Raw genomic sequence first — 19080 nt, 5'->3', positions numbered from 1 at the left:
TTCTCTCGCCGTATTCAGGTGTTGTCTCTGTCGGAAAGTAATGTAATATCGCCAAACAGGCGTCATGTCTCGTTCTACATATTCTGTTGCTGTTGGTCAGGGACTATTTGTAAAGCGCCTTGAGCACGTTTAGTTTTAAAAAGGACATTTTCCCCTCCATTTTGGAAATGTCAATAGTTTAAAATTAATCCTCTACTTGACAATAATCCAGGGTCTGAGACATCAGCTTGTTTTGATTATTTCAACACCATTTTTGATTTGTTAAAATTCGGAACATTTAAATAAGGCTGTACCAACTAAACCTTCTCAAACACGCTTTATATGTGGTCTCAAGCCAACAGCAACACTTAACACGTAGGACGAGACATGACGCCTTTAACTATATTACAATTTTCTTCGACAGAGACAACGGTAATATCACCCGGTTGGTACTCATTTTACACCTTAGTAAGGTGAGAGAATGTGGGCAAAATGCCATTTCCAAGTCTCAACTTTGCGATGTATAGACGGGAATCGAACTCGGGATCTACCGGTGGAAGGCAAGAGTTATAGATAGTATGCGCTTGGGTTAGAAGCTCATAACATTGCCATCCGGAAGAATAACGGAACAACACCCAAACTAAGTGTAACCGTAAGCTTTGATTGTCTGATTAATACAGTTTAGTGAGCATTACTCATAAATGCGGATGGCAAAAAACAATAACAAAAACAAGAGTGACGTCAACTTCGATCTATCTATCTATACAACAAGGACTGTAAAGACCGTGTAAAAAGGGCTATTGTGTAACGATCCTCGCATGATAGCTGTGTTTGTGTGCTCTACTCTTTTATGATAAATCCCCTGGATACACACATTTCTTTTATCGATGGTATGCGCTTGGCTAAGAAGCTCATAACATTGCCATCCGGAAGTATAACGGACCAACACACAAAACGGTGTGCAACCATGAACGTTTATAGGTAGGTTAATACAGTTTAGTGAGAATGACTCATAAACGCGGATGGCAAAAAACAATAACAAAGACCTGAATGACGTCAATTTCGAACTATCTATATTTATTTTATATCGGCGTTATTGTGAATCTTCTGTGCGCATCCCGGTGTATATGTTTTACTAATTTATATCACACAAATACAATCTCGCCATTACGAAAAGAACCATGGCCTTCGTAAAGTTATGGCCTGACACTGACCAAATAATGACGACAAAATGCCAGTCTTTTGCCACAAAAGAAAACAAATCGTGAGTTGTATTCAATAGTTCAACCAATGAAATAACTTGTTTCCATGAGCTCTACTAACAACTCACGAGGCGGTGCAAAAACCAAATAATGACGTCAAACTGCCAGTCCTTTTGGATTTCAGTGTCAGGCTATAACATAACGATGGCTACGATAGGACCCTGTTTATATTGTCGTCAATCGTATTTTTATAACCCAAGAGACAATAGCAAAGGTAACATTAACTCACTCAGCCCTAACACCGACTATATCCGTAGTGTACCCAGGGTTACTTTTACCCAATGCCTATTTATTACATTTTTTTTGGAGACAAATTATAGGCGTATTATCAAAGCTAATGTTTTTTTTTTTAGTTTTTACATGTTAATGACAGTTGAATAAAACTATCTTTGTATTTACTTATTTTTAATACATTTTTTTCCAATTTTGAAAAGTAGCAAAAATCTCCAGGATTGAGTGAGTTAAACAAAAGCCAATACAAACATATTTGGACACCGACCAACTGTTCGCTCACCCCCCCCCCCCCCCTCCCTACTACACTGAGACAAGCAGTAGCTTGTCACTGAAAAAACACAAAACCTTAAGGGGCGGTTTGGGTCTTTTCTAAAAAAAGTTTAATTACCTATATTTGGCGGTTTTAATCATTCTGTATCGTCAATATAGGTTAAAAAACAACATTTATGGTGAAAACTTTTTATTATCTGTGTTGATACCCATTTTGCGACCTAATTTGGGGGGTCTGACATAAAAAAATATAACAATCTTGTGGCAAACGTTCCACAAAAACTAATGAAGGAATGACCTCCATATTCTTCCCTTTTGTCAACATTCTACCATAGTGTGTCACAACAGAGAGATTTTACGGCTTTAGCTTATGGAATTTTTATTAGAACATTACAAAGTTGAGAATCAAAATGTTATTACAAAATTGACCTTAAAAATCAGAATTAGGATTATAATTCAAAATTCACAAATCTCATCAAAAAAGATCTCTCTGCTGTGACATAATACATTATCTCTGTGATAACTGTGGAAATTTTCAGACAATTTCATTGAATAGATTCTGAGAAACGTTTGACAGTTTCCCATACCCTTAGAAAAATGACAGATTGAGAAAATAGCAAAATGGCTTCCCGTTTTTCACACTTTTCTTACTACCTGTGCCATTTTCGACTTTGTTTTTCGTGCATTTATAGTCTACTTTAAGAATTTGGACTTCAATTATATTATTTCTAAGATAATAAAATATCATTTTCCACCAAAATCTCAAAATCAATTTTTCGAGGGATTTTCCTAATAATTAGACCGAAACCGCCCCTTAAATCAGACCTGTCCACAATAGGATTCAATAGTCTGATGTCACGTCCGCCTTGCAACAAGCAGCTTGGTTGTAAACAAAGAAAATCGGTACTTTTTATTCTTCATGCTGGCTTGAACTTTTTCACATGTCATGTGATCAGAATGTATTAAAAGTCAAAGCATGATCAGATTTATAATGTTTTCGCCTCTTGATACACTTTTATGCTCGTCGGAGAAGTATTTCATAAGGGCGTCCGCCATTGTTACGATAGTTTAGAACCAGTTACTAAGTAAGTATGTGTCATTACGATGGAAGTGACGTCACGACTGTTAAAGCCTATTGCGAAAAATTCGTAGAATTACGAAATTTTGGCTCCTATTTCAGAACTTCATGAGCATTTCTTAGTCATTAAATCTTAATGAAAATGAAGGTTGATGGTAGACCGTATATAGATAAGTATATTGGGGTGTTATAATTTAATCTTTGTGATGGTAGACCGCATATAGATAAGTATATTGGGGTGTTATAATTTAATCTTTGTGATGGTAGACCGCATATAGATAAGTATATTGGGGTGTTATAATTTAATCTTTGTGATGGTAGACCGATATAGATAAGTATATTGGGTGTTATAATTTAATCTTTGTGATGGTAGACCGCATATAGATAAGTATATTGGGGTGTTATAATTTAATCTTTGTGATGGTAGACCGTATATAGATAAGTATATTGGGGTGTTATAATTTAATCTTTGTGATGGTAGACCGCATATAGATAAGTATATTGGGGTGTTATAATTTAATCTTTGTGATGGTAGACCGCATATAGATAAGTATATTGGGGTGTTATAATTTAATCTTTGTGATGGTAGACCGCATATAGATAAGTATATTGGGGTGTTATAATTTAATCTTTGTGATGGTAGACCGCATATAGATAAGTATATTGGGGTGTTATAATTTAATCTTTGTGATGGTAGACCGCATATAGATAAGTATATTGGGGTGTTATAATTTAATCTTTGTGATGGTAGACCGATATAGATAAGTATATTGGGGTGTTATAATTTAATCTTTGTGATGGTAGACCGCATATAGATAAGTATATTGGGTGTTATAATTTAATCTTTGTGATGGTAGACCGCATATAGATAAGTATATTGGGGTGTTATAATTTAATCTTTGTGATGGTAGACCGCATATAGATAAGTATATTGGGGTGTTATAATTTAATCTTTGTGATGGTAGACCGCATATAGATAAGTATATTGGGTGTTATAATTTAATCTTTGTGATGGTAGACCGCATATAGATAAGTATATTGGGTGTTATAATTTAATCTTTGTGATGGTAGACCGCATATAGATAAGTATATTGGGGTGTTATAATTTAATCTTTGTGATGGTAGACCGCATATAGATAAGTATATTGGGGTGTTATAATTTAATCTTTGTGATGGTAGACCGCATATAGATAAGTATATTGGGGTGTTATAATTTAATATTTGTGATGGTAGACCGCATATAGATAAGTATATTGGGTGTTATAATTTAATCTTTGTGATGGTAGACCGTATATAGATAAGTATATTGGGGTGTTATAATTTAATCTTTGTGATGGTAGACCGCATATAGATAAGTATATTGGGGTGTTATAATTTAATCTTTGTGATGGTAGACCGCATATAGATAAGTATATTGGGGTGTTATAATTTAATCTTTGTGATGGTAGACCGCATATAGATAAGTATATTGGGGTGTTATAATTTAATCTTTGTGATGGTAGACCGATATAGATAAGTATATTGGGGTTTATAATTTAATCTTTGTGATGGTAGACCGCATATAGATAAGTATATTGGGTGTTATAATTTAATCTTTGTGATGGTAGACCGCATATAGATAAGTATATTGGGGTGTTATAATTTAATCTTTGTGATGGTAGACCGTATATAGATAAGTATATTGGGTGTTATAATTTAATCTTTGTGATGGTAGACCGCATATAGATAAGTATATTGGGTGTTATAATTTAATCTTTGTGATGGTAGACCGATATAGATAAGTATATTGGGGTGTTATAATTTAATCTTTGTGATGGTAGACCGCATATAGATAAGTATATTGGGGTGTTATAATTTAATCTTTGTGATGGTAGACCGCATATAGATACGTATATTGGGGTGTTATAATGTAATCTTTGTGATGGTAGACCGCATATAGATAAGTATATTGGGTGTTATAATTTAATCTTTGTGATGGTAGACCGCATATAGATAAGTATATTGGGTGTTATAATTTAATCTTTGTGATGGTAGAACCGCATATAGATAAGTATATTGGGGTGTTATAATGTAATCTTTGTGATGGTAGACCGCATATAGATAAGTATATTGGGTGTTATAATTTAATCTTTGTGATGGTAGACCGCATATAGATAAGTATATTGGGTGTTATAATTTAATCTTTGTGATGGTAGACCGCATATAGATAAGTATATTGGGGTGTTATAATTTAATCTTTGTGATGGTAGACCGCATATAGATAAGTATATTGGGGTGTTATAATTTAATCTTTGTGATGGTAGACCGCATATAGATAAGTATATTGGGGTGTTATAATTTAATCTTTGTGATGGTAGACCGCATATAGATAAGTATATTGGGGTGTTATAATTTAATCTTTGTGATGGTAGACCGCATATAGATAAGTATATTGGGGTGTTATAATTTAATCTTTGTGATGCTAGACCGCATATAGATAATATTGGGGTGTTTTATTATAACATATTTGTGATGGTAACCACATATAGATTAAGTATGTTGGGGTGTTATAATTTAATCTTTGTGATGGTAGACCACATAGTAAGTATGTTGGGGTGTTATAATTTAATCTTTGTGATGGTAGACCGCATAAAGTTAAGGACGTTGGGTGTTATAATTTAATCTTTGTGATGGTAGACCGCATAGAGTTAAGGACGTTGGGGTGTTATAATTTAATCTTTGTGATGCTAGACCGCATATTAAGTATGTTGGGGTGTTATAATTTAATCTTTGTGATGCTAGACCGCATAGAGTTAAGGACGTTGGGGTTTTATATAAATTCTTTGTGATGCTAGACCACATAGAGTTAAATATGTTGGGGTGTTATTTAATCTTTGTGATGCTAGACCACATAGAGTTAAGTATATTGGGGTGTTATAATTTAATCTTTGTGATGGTAGACCGCATATAGATAAGTATATTGGGGTGTTATAATTTAATCTTTGTGATGGTAGACCGTATATAGATAAGTATATTGGGTGTTATAATTTAATCTTTGTGATGGTAGACCGCATATAGATAAGTATATTGGGGTGTTATAATTTAATCTTTGTGATGGTAGACCGTATATAGATAAGTATATTGGGGTGTTTATAATTTAATCTTTGTGATGGTAGACCGCATATAGATAAGTATATTGGGGTGTTATAATTTAATCTTTGTGATGGTAGACCGCATATAGATAAGTATATTGGGGTGTTATAATTTAATCTTTGTGATGGTAGACCGCATATAGATAAGTATATTGGGGTGTTATAATTTAATCTTTGTAATGGTAGACCGCATATAGATAAGTATATTGGGGTGTTATAATTTAATCTTTGTGATGGTAGACCGCATATAGATAAGTATATTGGGGTGTTATAATTTAATCTTTGTGATGGTAGACCGCATATAGATAAGTATATTGGGGTGTTATAATTTAATCTTTGTGATGGTAGACCGCATATAGATAAGTATATTGGGTGTTATAATTTAATCTTTGTGATGGTAGACCGATATAGATAAGTATATTGGGGTGTTATAATTTAATCTTTGTGATGGTAGACCGCATATAGATAAGTATATTGGGTGTTATAATTTAATCTTTGTGATGGTAGACCGCATATAGAGTAAGTATATTGGGGTGTTATAATTTAATCTTTGTGATGGTAGACCGCATATAGATAAGTATATTGGGGTGTTATAATTTAATCTTTGTGATGGTAGACCGCATATAGATAAGTATATTGGGGTGTTATAATTTAATCTTTGTGATGGTAGACCGCATATAGATAAGTATATTGGGGTGTTATAATTTAATCTTTGTGATGGTAGACCGCATATAGATAAGTATATTGGGGTGTTATAATTTAATCTTTGTGATGGTAGACCGCATATAGATAAGTATATTGGGGTGTTATAATTTAATCTTTGTGATGGTAGACCGCATATAGATAAGTATATTGGGGTGTTATAATTTAATCTTTGTGATGGTAGACCGCATATAGATAAGTATATTGGGGTGTTATAATTTAATATTTGTGATGGTAGACCGCATATAGATAAGTATATTGGGTGTTATAATTTAATCTTTGTGATGGTAGACCGTATATAGATAAGTATATTGGGGTGTTATAATTTAATCTTTGTGATGGTAGACCGCATATAGATAAGTATATTGGGGTGTTATAATTTAATCTTTGTGATGGTAGACCGCATATAGATAAGTATATTGGGGTGTTATAATTTAATCTTTGTGATGGTAGACCGCATATAGATAAGTATATTGGGGTGTTATAATTTAATCTTTGTGATGGTAGACCGTATATAGATAAGTATATTGGGGTGTTATAATTTAATCTTTGTGATGGTAGACCGCATATAGATAAGTATATTGGGGTGTTATAATTTAATCTTTGTGATGGTAGACCGCATATAGATAAGTATATTGGGGTGTTATAATTTAATCTTTGTGATGGTAGACCGCATATAGATAAGTATATTGGGGTGTTATAATTTAATCTTTGTGATGGTAGACCGCATATAGATAAGTATATTGGGGTGTTATAATTTAATCTTTGTGATGGTAGACCGCATATAGATAAGTATATTGGGGTGTTATAATTTAATCTTTGTGATGGTAGACCGCATATAGATAAGTATATTGGGGTGTTATAATTTAATCTTTGTGATGGTAGACCGCATATAGATAAGTATATTGGGGTGTTATAATTTAATCTTTGTGATGGTAGACCGCATATAGATAAGTATATTGGGGTGTTATAATTTAATCTTTGTGATGGTAGACCGCATATAGATAAGTATATTGGGGTGTTATAATTTAATCTTTGTGATGGTAGACCGCATATAGATAAGTATATTGGGGTGTTATAATTTAATCTTTGTGATGGTAGACCGCATATAGATAAGTATATTGGGGTGTTATAATTTAATCTTTGTGATGGTAGACCGCATATAGATAAGTATATTGGGGTTATTTATTTTTATTTTTAAGCGTTTTACGGCACTTGCAACACATAAAGGTCATATCAGCGCCAGTAAAAAGGAAGAAAATGGGATAGTAAAAAGTTCTAGAATTACAATTAAAGCACAAAAGAAAAGGTATGACAAAGGGGAACTGGTTCAAATAGGGAACAGATGTAGATTCCAAGAGCACACCGTCAAAGTACTTAGTTTTGAGATCACCTACTCATCCAGACACAAGCACAGGTCCCAACTAAGAGGAATACACTCAAATGTTTACCAATCATATAATATAATATGTAAACTAAACATAATACAATGCATAACAGAGAGATGATTTACAAGGAAAAAAATATCATCTCCCAAAACTATAACTATACATTCGACTGTTTCCCTCCCAGCCAAGGAACTCCGGCAAGGATCAGGACAAAACTAAGTAATCTCATTCCAAGACAATGACAGGTAACAATTGGAAAACGGGTATGGGGGGATAGAAGACACAGCATGTACCTCCCTGCCCACTATGGGAGGTCAGGATCCCCACCCAGATATTGGGGTGTTATAATTTAATCTTTGTGATGGTAGACCGCATATAGATAAGTATATTGGGGTGTTATAATTTAATCTTTGTGATGGTAGACCGCATATAGATAAGTATATTGGGGTGTTATAATTTAATCTTTGTGATGGTAGACCGCATATAGATACGTATATTGGGGTGTTATAATGTAATCTTTGTGATGGTAGACCGCATATAGATAAGTATATTGGGGTGTTATAATTTAATCTTTGTGATGGTAGACCGCATATAGATAAGTATATTGGTGTGTTATAATATAATCTTTGTGATGGTAGACCGCATATAGATAAGTATATTGGGGTGTTATAATGTAATCTTTGTGATGGTAGACCGCATATAGATAAGTATATTGGGGTGTTATAATTTAATCTTTGTGATGGTAGACCGCATATAGATAAGTATATTGGTGTGTTATAATTTAATCTTTGTGATGGTAGACCGCATATAGATAAGTATATTGGGGGTGTTATAATTTAATCTTTGTGATGGTAGACCGCATATAGATAAGTATATTGGTGGTGTATAATAATTTAATCTTTGTGATGGTAGACCGCATATAGATAAGTATATTGGGGTGTTATAATTTAATCTTTGTGATGGTAGACCGCATATAGATAAGTATATTGGGGTGTTATAATTTAATCTTTGTGATGGTAGACCGCATATAGATAAGTATATTGGGGTGTTATAATTTAATCTTTGTGATGGTAGACCGCATATAGATAAGTATATTGGGGTGTTATAATTTAATCTTTGTGATGGTAGACCGCATATAGATAAGTATATTGGGGTGTTATAATTTAATCTTTGTGATGGTAGACCGCATATAGATAAGTATATTGGGGTGTTATAATTTAATCTTTGTGATGGTAGACCGCATATAGATAAGTATATTGGGGTGTTATAATTTAATCTTTGTGATGGTAGACCGCATATAGATAAGTATATTGGGGTGTTATAATTTAATCTTTGTGATGGTAGACCGCATATAGATAAGTATATTGGGGTGTTATAATTTAATCTTTGTGATGGTAGACCGCAATAGAGTTAAGTATTTGGGGACGTGTATAATTTAATACTTTGTGATGGTAGACCGCATATAGATAAGTATATTGGGGTGTTATAATTTAATCTTTGTGATGGTAGACCGCATATAGATAAGTATATTGGGTGTTATAATTTAATCTTTGTGATGGTAGACCGCATATAGATAAGTATATTGGGGTGTTATAATTTAATCTTTGTGATGGTAGACCGCATATAGATAAGTATATTGGGGTGTTATAATTTAATCTTTGTGATGGTAGACCGCATATAGATAAGTATATTGGGGTGTTATAATTTAATCTTTGTGATGGTAGACCGCATATAGATAAGTATATTGGGTGTTATAATTTAATCTTTGTGATGGTAGACCGCATATAGATAAGTATATTGGGGTGTTATAATTTAATCTTTGTGATGGTAGACCGCATATAGATAATAGTATATGGGGTGTTATAATTTAATCTTTGTGATGGTAGACCGCATATAGATAAGTATATTGGGGTGTTATAATTTAATCTTTGTGATGGTAGACCGCATATAGATAAGTATATTGGGGTGTTATAATTTAATCTTTGTGATGGTAGACCGCATATAGATAAGTATATTGGGGTGTTATAATTTAATCTTTGTGATGGTAGACCGCATACAGATAAGTATATTGGGGTGTTATAATTTAATCTTTGTGATGGTAGACCGCATATAGATAAGTATATTGGGTGTTATAATTTAATCTTTGTGATGGTAGACCGCATATAGATAAGTATATTGGGTGTTATAATTTAATCTTTGTGATGGTAGACCGCATATAGATAAGTATATTGGGGTGTTATAATTTAATCTTTGTGATGGTAGACCGCATATAGATAAGTATATTGGGGTGTTATAATTTAATCTTTGTGATGGTAGACCGCATAGAGTTAAGTATTTGGGGTGTTATAATTTAATCTCTGTGATGGTAGACCGCATATAGATAAGTATATTGGGGTGTTATAATTTAATCTTTGTGATGGTAGACCGCATATAGATAAGTATATTGGGGTGTTATAATTTAATCTTTGTGATGGTAGACCGCATATAGATAAGTATATTGGGTGTTATAATTTAATCTTTGTGATGGTAGACCGCATATAGATAAGTATATTGGGGTGTTATAATTTAATCTTTGTGATGGTAGACCGCATATAGATAAGTATATTGGGGTGTTATAATTTAATCTTTGTGATGGTAGACCGCATATAGATAAGTATATTGGGGTGTTATAATTTAATCTTTGTGATGGTAGACCGCATATAGATAAGTATATTGGGGTGTTATAATTTAATCTTTGTGATGGTAGACCGCATATAGATAAGTATATTGGGGTGTTATAATTTAATCTTTGTGATGGTAGACCGTATATAGATAAGTATATTGGGGTGTTATAATTTAATCTTTGTGATGGTAGACCGCATATAGATAAGTATATTGGGGTGTTATAATTTAATCTTTGTGATGGTAGACCGCATATAGATAAGTATATTGGGGTGTTATAATTTAATCTTTGTGATGGTAGACCGCATACAGATAAGTATATTGGGTGTTATAATTTAATCTTTGTGATGGTAGACCGCATATAGATAAGTATATTGGGGTGTTATAATTTAATCTTTGTGATGGTAGACCGCATATAGATAAGTATATTGGGGTGTTATAATTTAATCTTTGTGATGGTAGACCGCATATAGATAAGTATATTGGGGTGTTATAATTTAATCTTTGTGATGGTAGACCGCATATAGATAAGTATATTGGGGTGTTATAATTTAATCTTTGTGATGGTAGACCGCATATAGATAAGTATATTGGGGTGTTATAATTTAATCTTTGTGATGGTAGACCGCATATAGATAAGTATATTGGGGTGTTATAATTTAATCTTTGTGATGGTAGACCGCATATAGATAAGTATATTGGGGTGTTATAATTTAATCTTTGTGATGCTAGACCGCATAGAGTTAAGTATTTGGGGTGTTATAATTTAATCTTTGTGATGGTAGACCGCATATAGATAAGTATATTGGGGTGTTATAATTTAATCTTTGTGATGGTAGACCGCATATAGATAAGTATATTGGGGTGTTATAATTTAATCTTTGTGATGGTAGACCGCATATAGATAAGTATATTGGGGTGTTATAATTTAATCTTTGTGATGGTAGACCGCATATAGATAAGTATATTGGGGTGTTATAATTTAATCTTTGTGATGGTAGACCGCATATAGATAAGTATATTGGGGTGTTATAATTTAATCTTTGTGATGGTAGACCGCATATAGATAAGTATATTGGGGTGTTATAATTTAATCTTTGTGATGCTAGACCGCATAGAGTTAAATACGTTGGGTTGTTATATAAACTCTTTGTGATGCTAGACCACATAGAGTTAAGTATGTTGGGGTGTTATAATTTAATCTTTGTGATGGTAGACCACATAGTTAAGTATGTTGGGGTGTTATAATTTAATCTTTGTGATGGTAGACCGCATAAAGTTAAGGACGTTGGGGTGTTATAATTTAATCTTTGTGATGGTAGACCGCATAGAGTTAAGGACGTTGGGGTGTTATAATTTAATCTTTGTGATGCTAGACCGCATAGTTAAGTATGTTGGGGTGTTATAATTTAATCTTTGTGATGCTAGACCGCATAGAGTTAAGGACGTTGGGGTTTTATATAAATTCTTTGTGATGCTAGACCACATAGAGTTAAATATGTTGGGGTGTTATTTAATCTTTGTGATGCTAGACCACATAGAGTTAAGTATATTGGGGTGTTATAATTTAATCTTTGTGATGCTAGATAGAATAGAGTTAAGTATATTGGGGTGTTATAATTTAATCTTTGTGATGCTAGACCGCATAGAGTTAAATACGTTGGGTTGTTATATAAACTCTTTGTGATGCTAGACCACATAGAGTTAAGTATGTTGGGGTGTTATAATTTAATCTTTGTGATGGTAGACCACATAAAGTTAAGTATGTTGGGGTGTTGTAGTTTAACCTTTGTGATGGTAGACCACATAGAGTTAAGTATTATAATTTAATCTTTGTGATGGTAAATTGTTGATTTTAAAAGTTAACTATAGCGACTTCAAATATTATCCCTTAAAAATTATGATTAACAATAATAAGTAGGCCTGCCTGCGTAAAATGATCAGCTGTCAATCCCTCCGATATATAGATAGTTCGAAGATGACGTCACTCAGGTCTTTGTTATTGTTTTTTGCCATCCGCGTTTTTGAGTTATTCTCACTGAACTGTATTAACCTGACTATAAAAGTTCATGGTTACACATAATTCTGTGTGTTCGTCCGTTATACTTCCGGATGGCAATGTTATGAGCTTCTTAGCCAAGCGCATACTATCTATATAGATAGTTCGAAGATGACGTCACTCATGTCTTTGTTATTGTTTTTTGCCATCCACGTTTATGAGTAATGCTCACTGAACTGTATTAACCTGACTATAAACGTTCATGGATACACACAGTTTTGTGTGTTGGTTCGTTATACTTCCGGATGTCAATGTTATGAGCTTCTTAGCCAAGCACATACTATCTATACCAACCAGTACCAGAAATACATCACGGCTCATACACCTCCTTCAGCAGTATTTACGAATGGCGAAATCTGTAGCATTCACCACAGTAATTATCACAAGGGCATCGACGACAGAACAAACAAAAAGAAAATACAAGAACAACAATAGCTACAACATCACGGACGGCGATGAAAACGAAGAGCTATAAGTATGTGCCTATTCAAATATTTCATATCAACAAAAGCAAAACAGCCTTCCACTCTGCAAAAGCATCATCGTCATCTCCTACAACCGTACCTTCAGCCAATGCAAATAAACATGATGATGATGATGATGATGATGATGATGATGATGATGATGATGATGATGATAATATAATAATAAAATTAATAATATAATAATAATAATAATAATAATAATAATAATAATAATAATAATAATAATAATAATAATAATAATAATAATAATAATAATCATAATGATGATAATAATAATATATAATAATAATAATAATAATAATAATAATAATAATAATAATATAATAATAATAATAATAATAATAATAATAATAATATAATAATAATAATAATAAAAAAATTAATAATAATAATAATAATAATAATAATAATAATAATAATAATAATAATAATATAATAATAATAATAATAATAATAATAATAATAATCATAATAATAATAATGAATCTTTATCTTTCGCCATTCAATTTTCTTTTGTGCGAGGCTCTGGGCGCAAAACATTTTACAGAAATGAAAATCAATAACGAAGTGACTATTTCTCCGAACGCTCGGAGAAATATACTTGAACTCTATTCCATTTGCGAGAGTTCGGCGCCATCTTTCATCATTCTGCCACTACTACGAGGACCGGGAGCAAGCACGTTCTAGAGCTAGATAATACCCCCCCCCCCCCCCACCAAAAAAAAAACAAACAAACAAAAAAAAACAAAAAAAAAAAAAACAAAGAGAAAATCGAGGAACGTAAAAAAATACAAAACAAATTAAAATGAAAACTGAAAAAGAAATAAAATGTGTTGGAGGGCTGACAACTTGCAACCACTCTGTCTTTTGTCTTTAAATAAACAAACAATTAATAAAGATTGATGACGAAAAGAACTCGCCCCTTCAACATAAAGTATAACCATAACATTATTTTATCGAGAATTAGGGGAAAAAGAGTTCAGCATCATTTGGGAATTAGAGATAAAGTTTATTTCCTCGACTACTCGGAGAAATAGAGATCGTGTTTAGATAGCCATTTTTATGAGTAGTCCTACCCTCCATAAAAAAGTTAATGAATTTTTAAAACTAAGATAAAATTGAAGAAAGAAAATAAAATAAAATAAAAATAATTTTTGTGTTGGACGGATGACAACTTGCAATCTCTCTTCTGTCTTTTCTTAACAACAACAGAAACAAATAAATAAACAGTAAATAAAGAAGAATAAAAGACTCGCCTCCGCAACTTAGGACCATTCGGATTGGATTTTATATAAACATAACCTTATTTCACCGAGTATTCGGGAAAAATAAGAGTTCAGCATTATTTTGCGAGGATTCGAATGTCAAGTTCAAGTTTATTTCCCGAGCATCCGGAGCAGTGTTCGGAGAAATAGTAATAGAGGTCAAGTTTTTTTTTTCTCCAAAGTGTTCGGAGAAATAGTAATAGAGGTCAAGTTTTTTTTTTCTCCCAAGTGTTCGGAGAAATAGTAATAGAGGTCAAGTTTTTTTTTTCTCCCAATGTGTTCGGAAAATAGTAATAGAGGTCAAGTTTTTTTTTTCTCCCAAGTGTTCGGAGAAATAGTAATAGAGGTCAAGTTTTTTTTTCTCCCAAGTGTTCGGAGAAATAGTAATAGAGGTCAAGTTTTTTTTTCTCCCAAGTGTTCGGAGAAATAGTAATAGAGGTCAAGTTTTTTTTTTCTCCCAAGTGTTCGGAGAAATAGTAATAGAGGTCAAGTTTTTTTTTTCTCCCAAGTGTTCGGAGAAATAGTAATAGAGGTCAAGTTTTTTTTTTCCCCCAAGTGTTCGGAGAAATAGTAATAGAGGTCAAGTTTTTTTTTTCTCCCAAGTGTTCGGAGAAATAGTAATAGAGGTCAAGTTTTTTTTTTCTCCAAAGTGTTCGGAGAAATAGTAATAGAGGTCAAGTTTTTTTTTTCTCCCAAGTGTTCGGAGAAATAGTAATAGAGGTCAAGTTTTTTTTTTCTCCCAAGTGTTCGGAGAAATAGTAATAGAGGTCAAGTTTTTTTTTTCTCCCAAGCGTTCGGAGAAATATATTTCAAGTTTATTTTTCCGAACGTTTGGAGAAAAAGAGTTCAAGTTTATTTTCCGTAATTACGTAATATCCCATGTTAATATTACGACAGTAAAACATAATTCATCAAAATATTGCTTAAAGTTGTGAGTCTTCTTGAAACAATCCAGAGCTGAAGAATGCTGAATCTTCGGGTGTGGTGTTCTAAGTTGTGCGACTTACTAAATGTTGGAAGCACCACCACGAGCTGACAATCTGTTAGGTTGAACTTTTAAAGAGAGATGCTTATTATCGGTCGAAGTGAGTGACCTGTACGGGTCATAGTCACAGCGCTCAAGCAGATCAAGAAGAAGACATGCTGAAGTGGAACCACCCAGGCATTCGATCACGGCTATAAATCCACTCGCTGATCAATGGGAAGCTGGCGAAGCTGCACAGTAGATGCTTGGAATCCTCTTTTCTTCGTTTCTGTAGGATGACGTGAGCTTCTCTATCCTTTGAGTTATCCGGATCCCAAAGGAAAAGAGAAATTATACACTACGGCAACCATTGATTTAAAAAATTCCCGTGATTCATCCCACCGGGGAAATTTGTCTCCAGGGTCTATTCCAAGGGAAGACTGGAATAACCCAAACATCAGCCGCAGAACAGCACTGCAAATTGAGCTAGGGAGAAGTGACTTGTTTAAGGCCCATCAGCGAAGCAAAGACCATGCCGCTGAGCCACGCTGCCCCCTAGTTTACTTTAGAAGCAATGAGGAATATTATAATGACCACGCGCTCATATAGCGGTGGTTAGGACAATTTCTGAGAGAACAATATCACAACGCCTAAAAAAAACAACAACTTGATGTACTTGTTTTACTAACATTTTAAAGTTGTATCGTACAGTTCTTTATGAATATGACTCATTTGTGCCAGAGTATATCGGTGGCCAGATATCATCTGTCTAAAAACACAACCGGTGGGTTTTGGTTTATTGAAAGTCATAAACGCGTTCTTCTTCATACTTATACCGGCTTTCACTCTGCATAGACCCGTTATGTAAATATCCTCCAGCCAAAATAAAGACACCTCCGGTACAACACGATACAACAATTTCGCTGCTTCTCCTGTCATAGCGTAGCTCGTACCTGAGAAATAATCAGGAAACACTTTTCCAGCAAATTCCGAAGGATTTGTGTACCATTTACTATGATTGGTTCGAATAGGTACGGCGCCGGTAATAAAGTGACCAGTTATGAATGGAGAATTTTTCGACTTGGTTTTCATATCTCTAAGAAACTTAACTAAGCTAGGAATGTTAACATACATATCGTCATCCGCTTTTAAAACAAATTTGGTTTGTGGACAATATATCGATACCCATTTTAGGATGGAGATCGATTTTAAGCTCAAGTTTCTATAGGAGTCAATGTAATCGACTTGAACGATATCGTTGTAAAGAATAGACTCGTTATGAATCCGAGCCTCGATTTCTGGTGACTCTGATTTACTTCCATTTCCGATGAAGAAAAGGAGAACTGCTTCATTCTTTTGCTCGTAAGCATAAGATCCCCAAGTATCCGAGATTGTTCTTCTTCCTTCGAAATTGTGTCTCGATATCGGTACACATATCACTATCTCGATATTAATCGAGCTGTTAGAACACACGTGCTCGGGATTGCGGACGTATTGAAAGTTGAAGGTAGTCACAATTGCAGTATGGTTTTTGTTGTGGTTTATCATTTGATGGTGGCTATTGTTTATATCGGCGCTGTTGTTTATCTTTTGAGGACTTTTGTTGTTTATGCTGTGTATCTTTCGATTGGTGTTGTTGTTTTTCACATGTCGTGTAGTAAACCCCTGATGTGTCAACAACATGGATTGCTGGTAGAAAAGAGCATTGAAAAGGACGAACGCGGTGATTAGAGCGCCAATAATTTTAAATCTGTGACGACGAAGGAACAACATTTTCACCTGGAATATAGATAGATGAGAGTATAACAATAATTAGAAGATGATTTTGCGAAATTTTATCCTTTGAAGAGTGATGTTGCTTATCTTTTGAATGGTGCTGTTGTATGTCTTTTAATAGGTGTTGTTGTTTATCTCTTTATGGGTGTTGTTGAATCGCATATATCGTACAGTAGACCTCTGACATGTCCATAAGATGGATTGCTGGTAGAAAAGAACATTGAAAGCGACGAGAGCGTTGATTAGAGCGCCATTCATTTACATCCGTGACGCGCAGGAACATCGCTTTAACCTGGAATATAGATAAGAGTATAAAAATATTTAGAGGATGGTAGATGGTAGATTTTATATTGTGGAGGGTGGGTGATGGATTATGAATGATAGTGAGCAAAAATACTTAGGGCCGATCGAACGTTAAGAGATCAAACCCCTTCTTTAGAACAACAACAACAAAAATTAATTGCATTTTGAAAATGTAAAATTGAGTTTAATTCAACATTTTTATAGCATACAGCTTCTTGCATCTTAGTATTCAAGTTGCCACAAATTTTGTGGTGTTAAAACCGACGTATGGGGTATGGTTATTTGCAAGTCAGATAATACACATTGTTGTAATGAAAATACTCTCAAACCATTGAACAATGTCGTTTAAACAAGGACCCACGTGTGTTAAGGATCAGCACATGTGTGCACGTTAGTAGTAAAAAATCGCCTAGTGGGGAAAAAAAACTCGAGTTGTTTCACATTCATGTAGAAAAATATTTTTCTTCACAGTTAGTTTGTAAGATTGATATATTAAAAAAAATAATCTATCGATTGGAATTCCAATTCGACCATTCAAAGGTCAACCAGAGATCACAAAAGTTCAAATGGGGTCAACTAAATTAAACAATTAATTACTTGAATATTATCGATATTTTAAAAAACATCTTAAAGAACATAAAAACTTTATTTTGTGTTAAACAATTCACATGCACAGTTTTGTTAATATTCCTTTCAATTTGAACGAGTTTATTGGCCTTGATTTGAAGCATTCCTCCTTTTAAAATAACTTGCGAACCACACTTTATTTTATACTACTCAAATAATAAAGTTTAATTGTTTGGATGTCAGTAACGAGCGTATGAAGTTATAGGCAAATCAAACAGTATTTGATTGAGTTACCGCCCATTATAGTAGAGTCACTGCATTATGCAAGTTTATTTTTCTTCATAATTGGTAAGATTGAAATACATTTTTAAAATGGCAATTGGAAATTCGATTCGACCATTAAAAGGTTATCCAGAGGTCACTCAAGTTCAAGGTCAGCTATATGAAAGATTCTATTACTTGTAAATTATCGATTTTTTAAAAACATCTTTAGGAACATAAAAACTTTACTTTATGTTAAACAATTTACCTGCCCAGTTTTATTAATTAATATTCCTTTTAATTTGTACGAGTTGTTACCCTTGATTTTACTTTTTAGATGAATAACGATATTCCTCTTAAAAAAAAAACAAAAACAACTTGCGAATCACACTACATTATGTACTACCCTAATAATAAAGTGTACATTTTCGGATGTCAGTAACAAGCAATTAAATTACAAGCAAAACACACAATATTTCATTGAGTTATCTCCCATTATGGTAGAGTCACTGCAGAGTGCAAAAAAAAAAAAAAAATCGAGTGGTTTCATATTCGTGTGGAAGTTAATTTTTCTTCAAAGTTGGTAAGATTGATAAACACATGTACTTGAAAAACAATTGGCCAATTGGAATTCAATTTGACCACTTGAAGATCATCAAGAACATCACTCAAGCTCAAGGTCAGATACATTAAAC

General features: G+C 33.3%; 1 protein-coding gene across 2 annotated transcripts in view; it reads right to left on the bottom strand.

Moving 5' to 3' along the window:
* Positions 1-15199: 15199 nt before the first annotated feature.
* The window catches only part of LOC144957907 (beta-1,3-galactosyltransferase 1-like), a 126653-nt gene continuing 122772 nt past the window's right edge, over positions 15200-19080 (bottom strand). For both annotated transcript variants that reach the window (XM_078889452.1, XM_078889453.1), the window contains one exon: positions 15200-17546. In XM_078889452.1, coding sequence (XP_078745578.1) covers positions 16163-17251 — 1089 coding nt within the window. In that variant the 5' untranslated portion in view covers positions 17252-17546 and the 3' untranslated portion in view covers positions 15200-16162. The remainder of the gene's footprint in view (positions 17547-19080) is intronic.

This window comes from Berghia stephanieae, chromosome 12 (genome assembly GCF_034508935.2).
Source record: "Berghia stephanieae isolate SIO BIC M18660-M18661 chromosome 12, UCSD_Bste_1.3, whole genome shotgun sequence".
Classification (NCBI taxonomy): Eukaryota; Metazoa; Mollusca; class Gastropoda; order Nudibranchia; family Aeolidiidae; genus Berghia; species Berghia stephanieae.
This window is presented reverse-complemented; position numbering and strand designations above follow the sequence as displayed.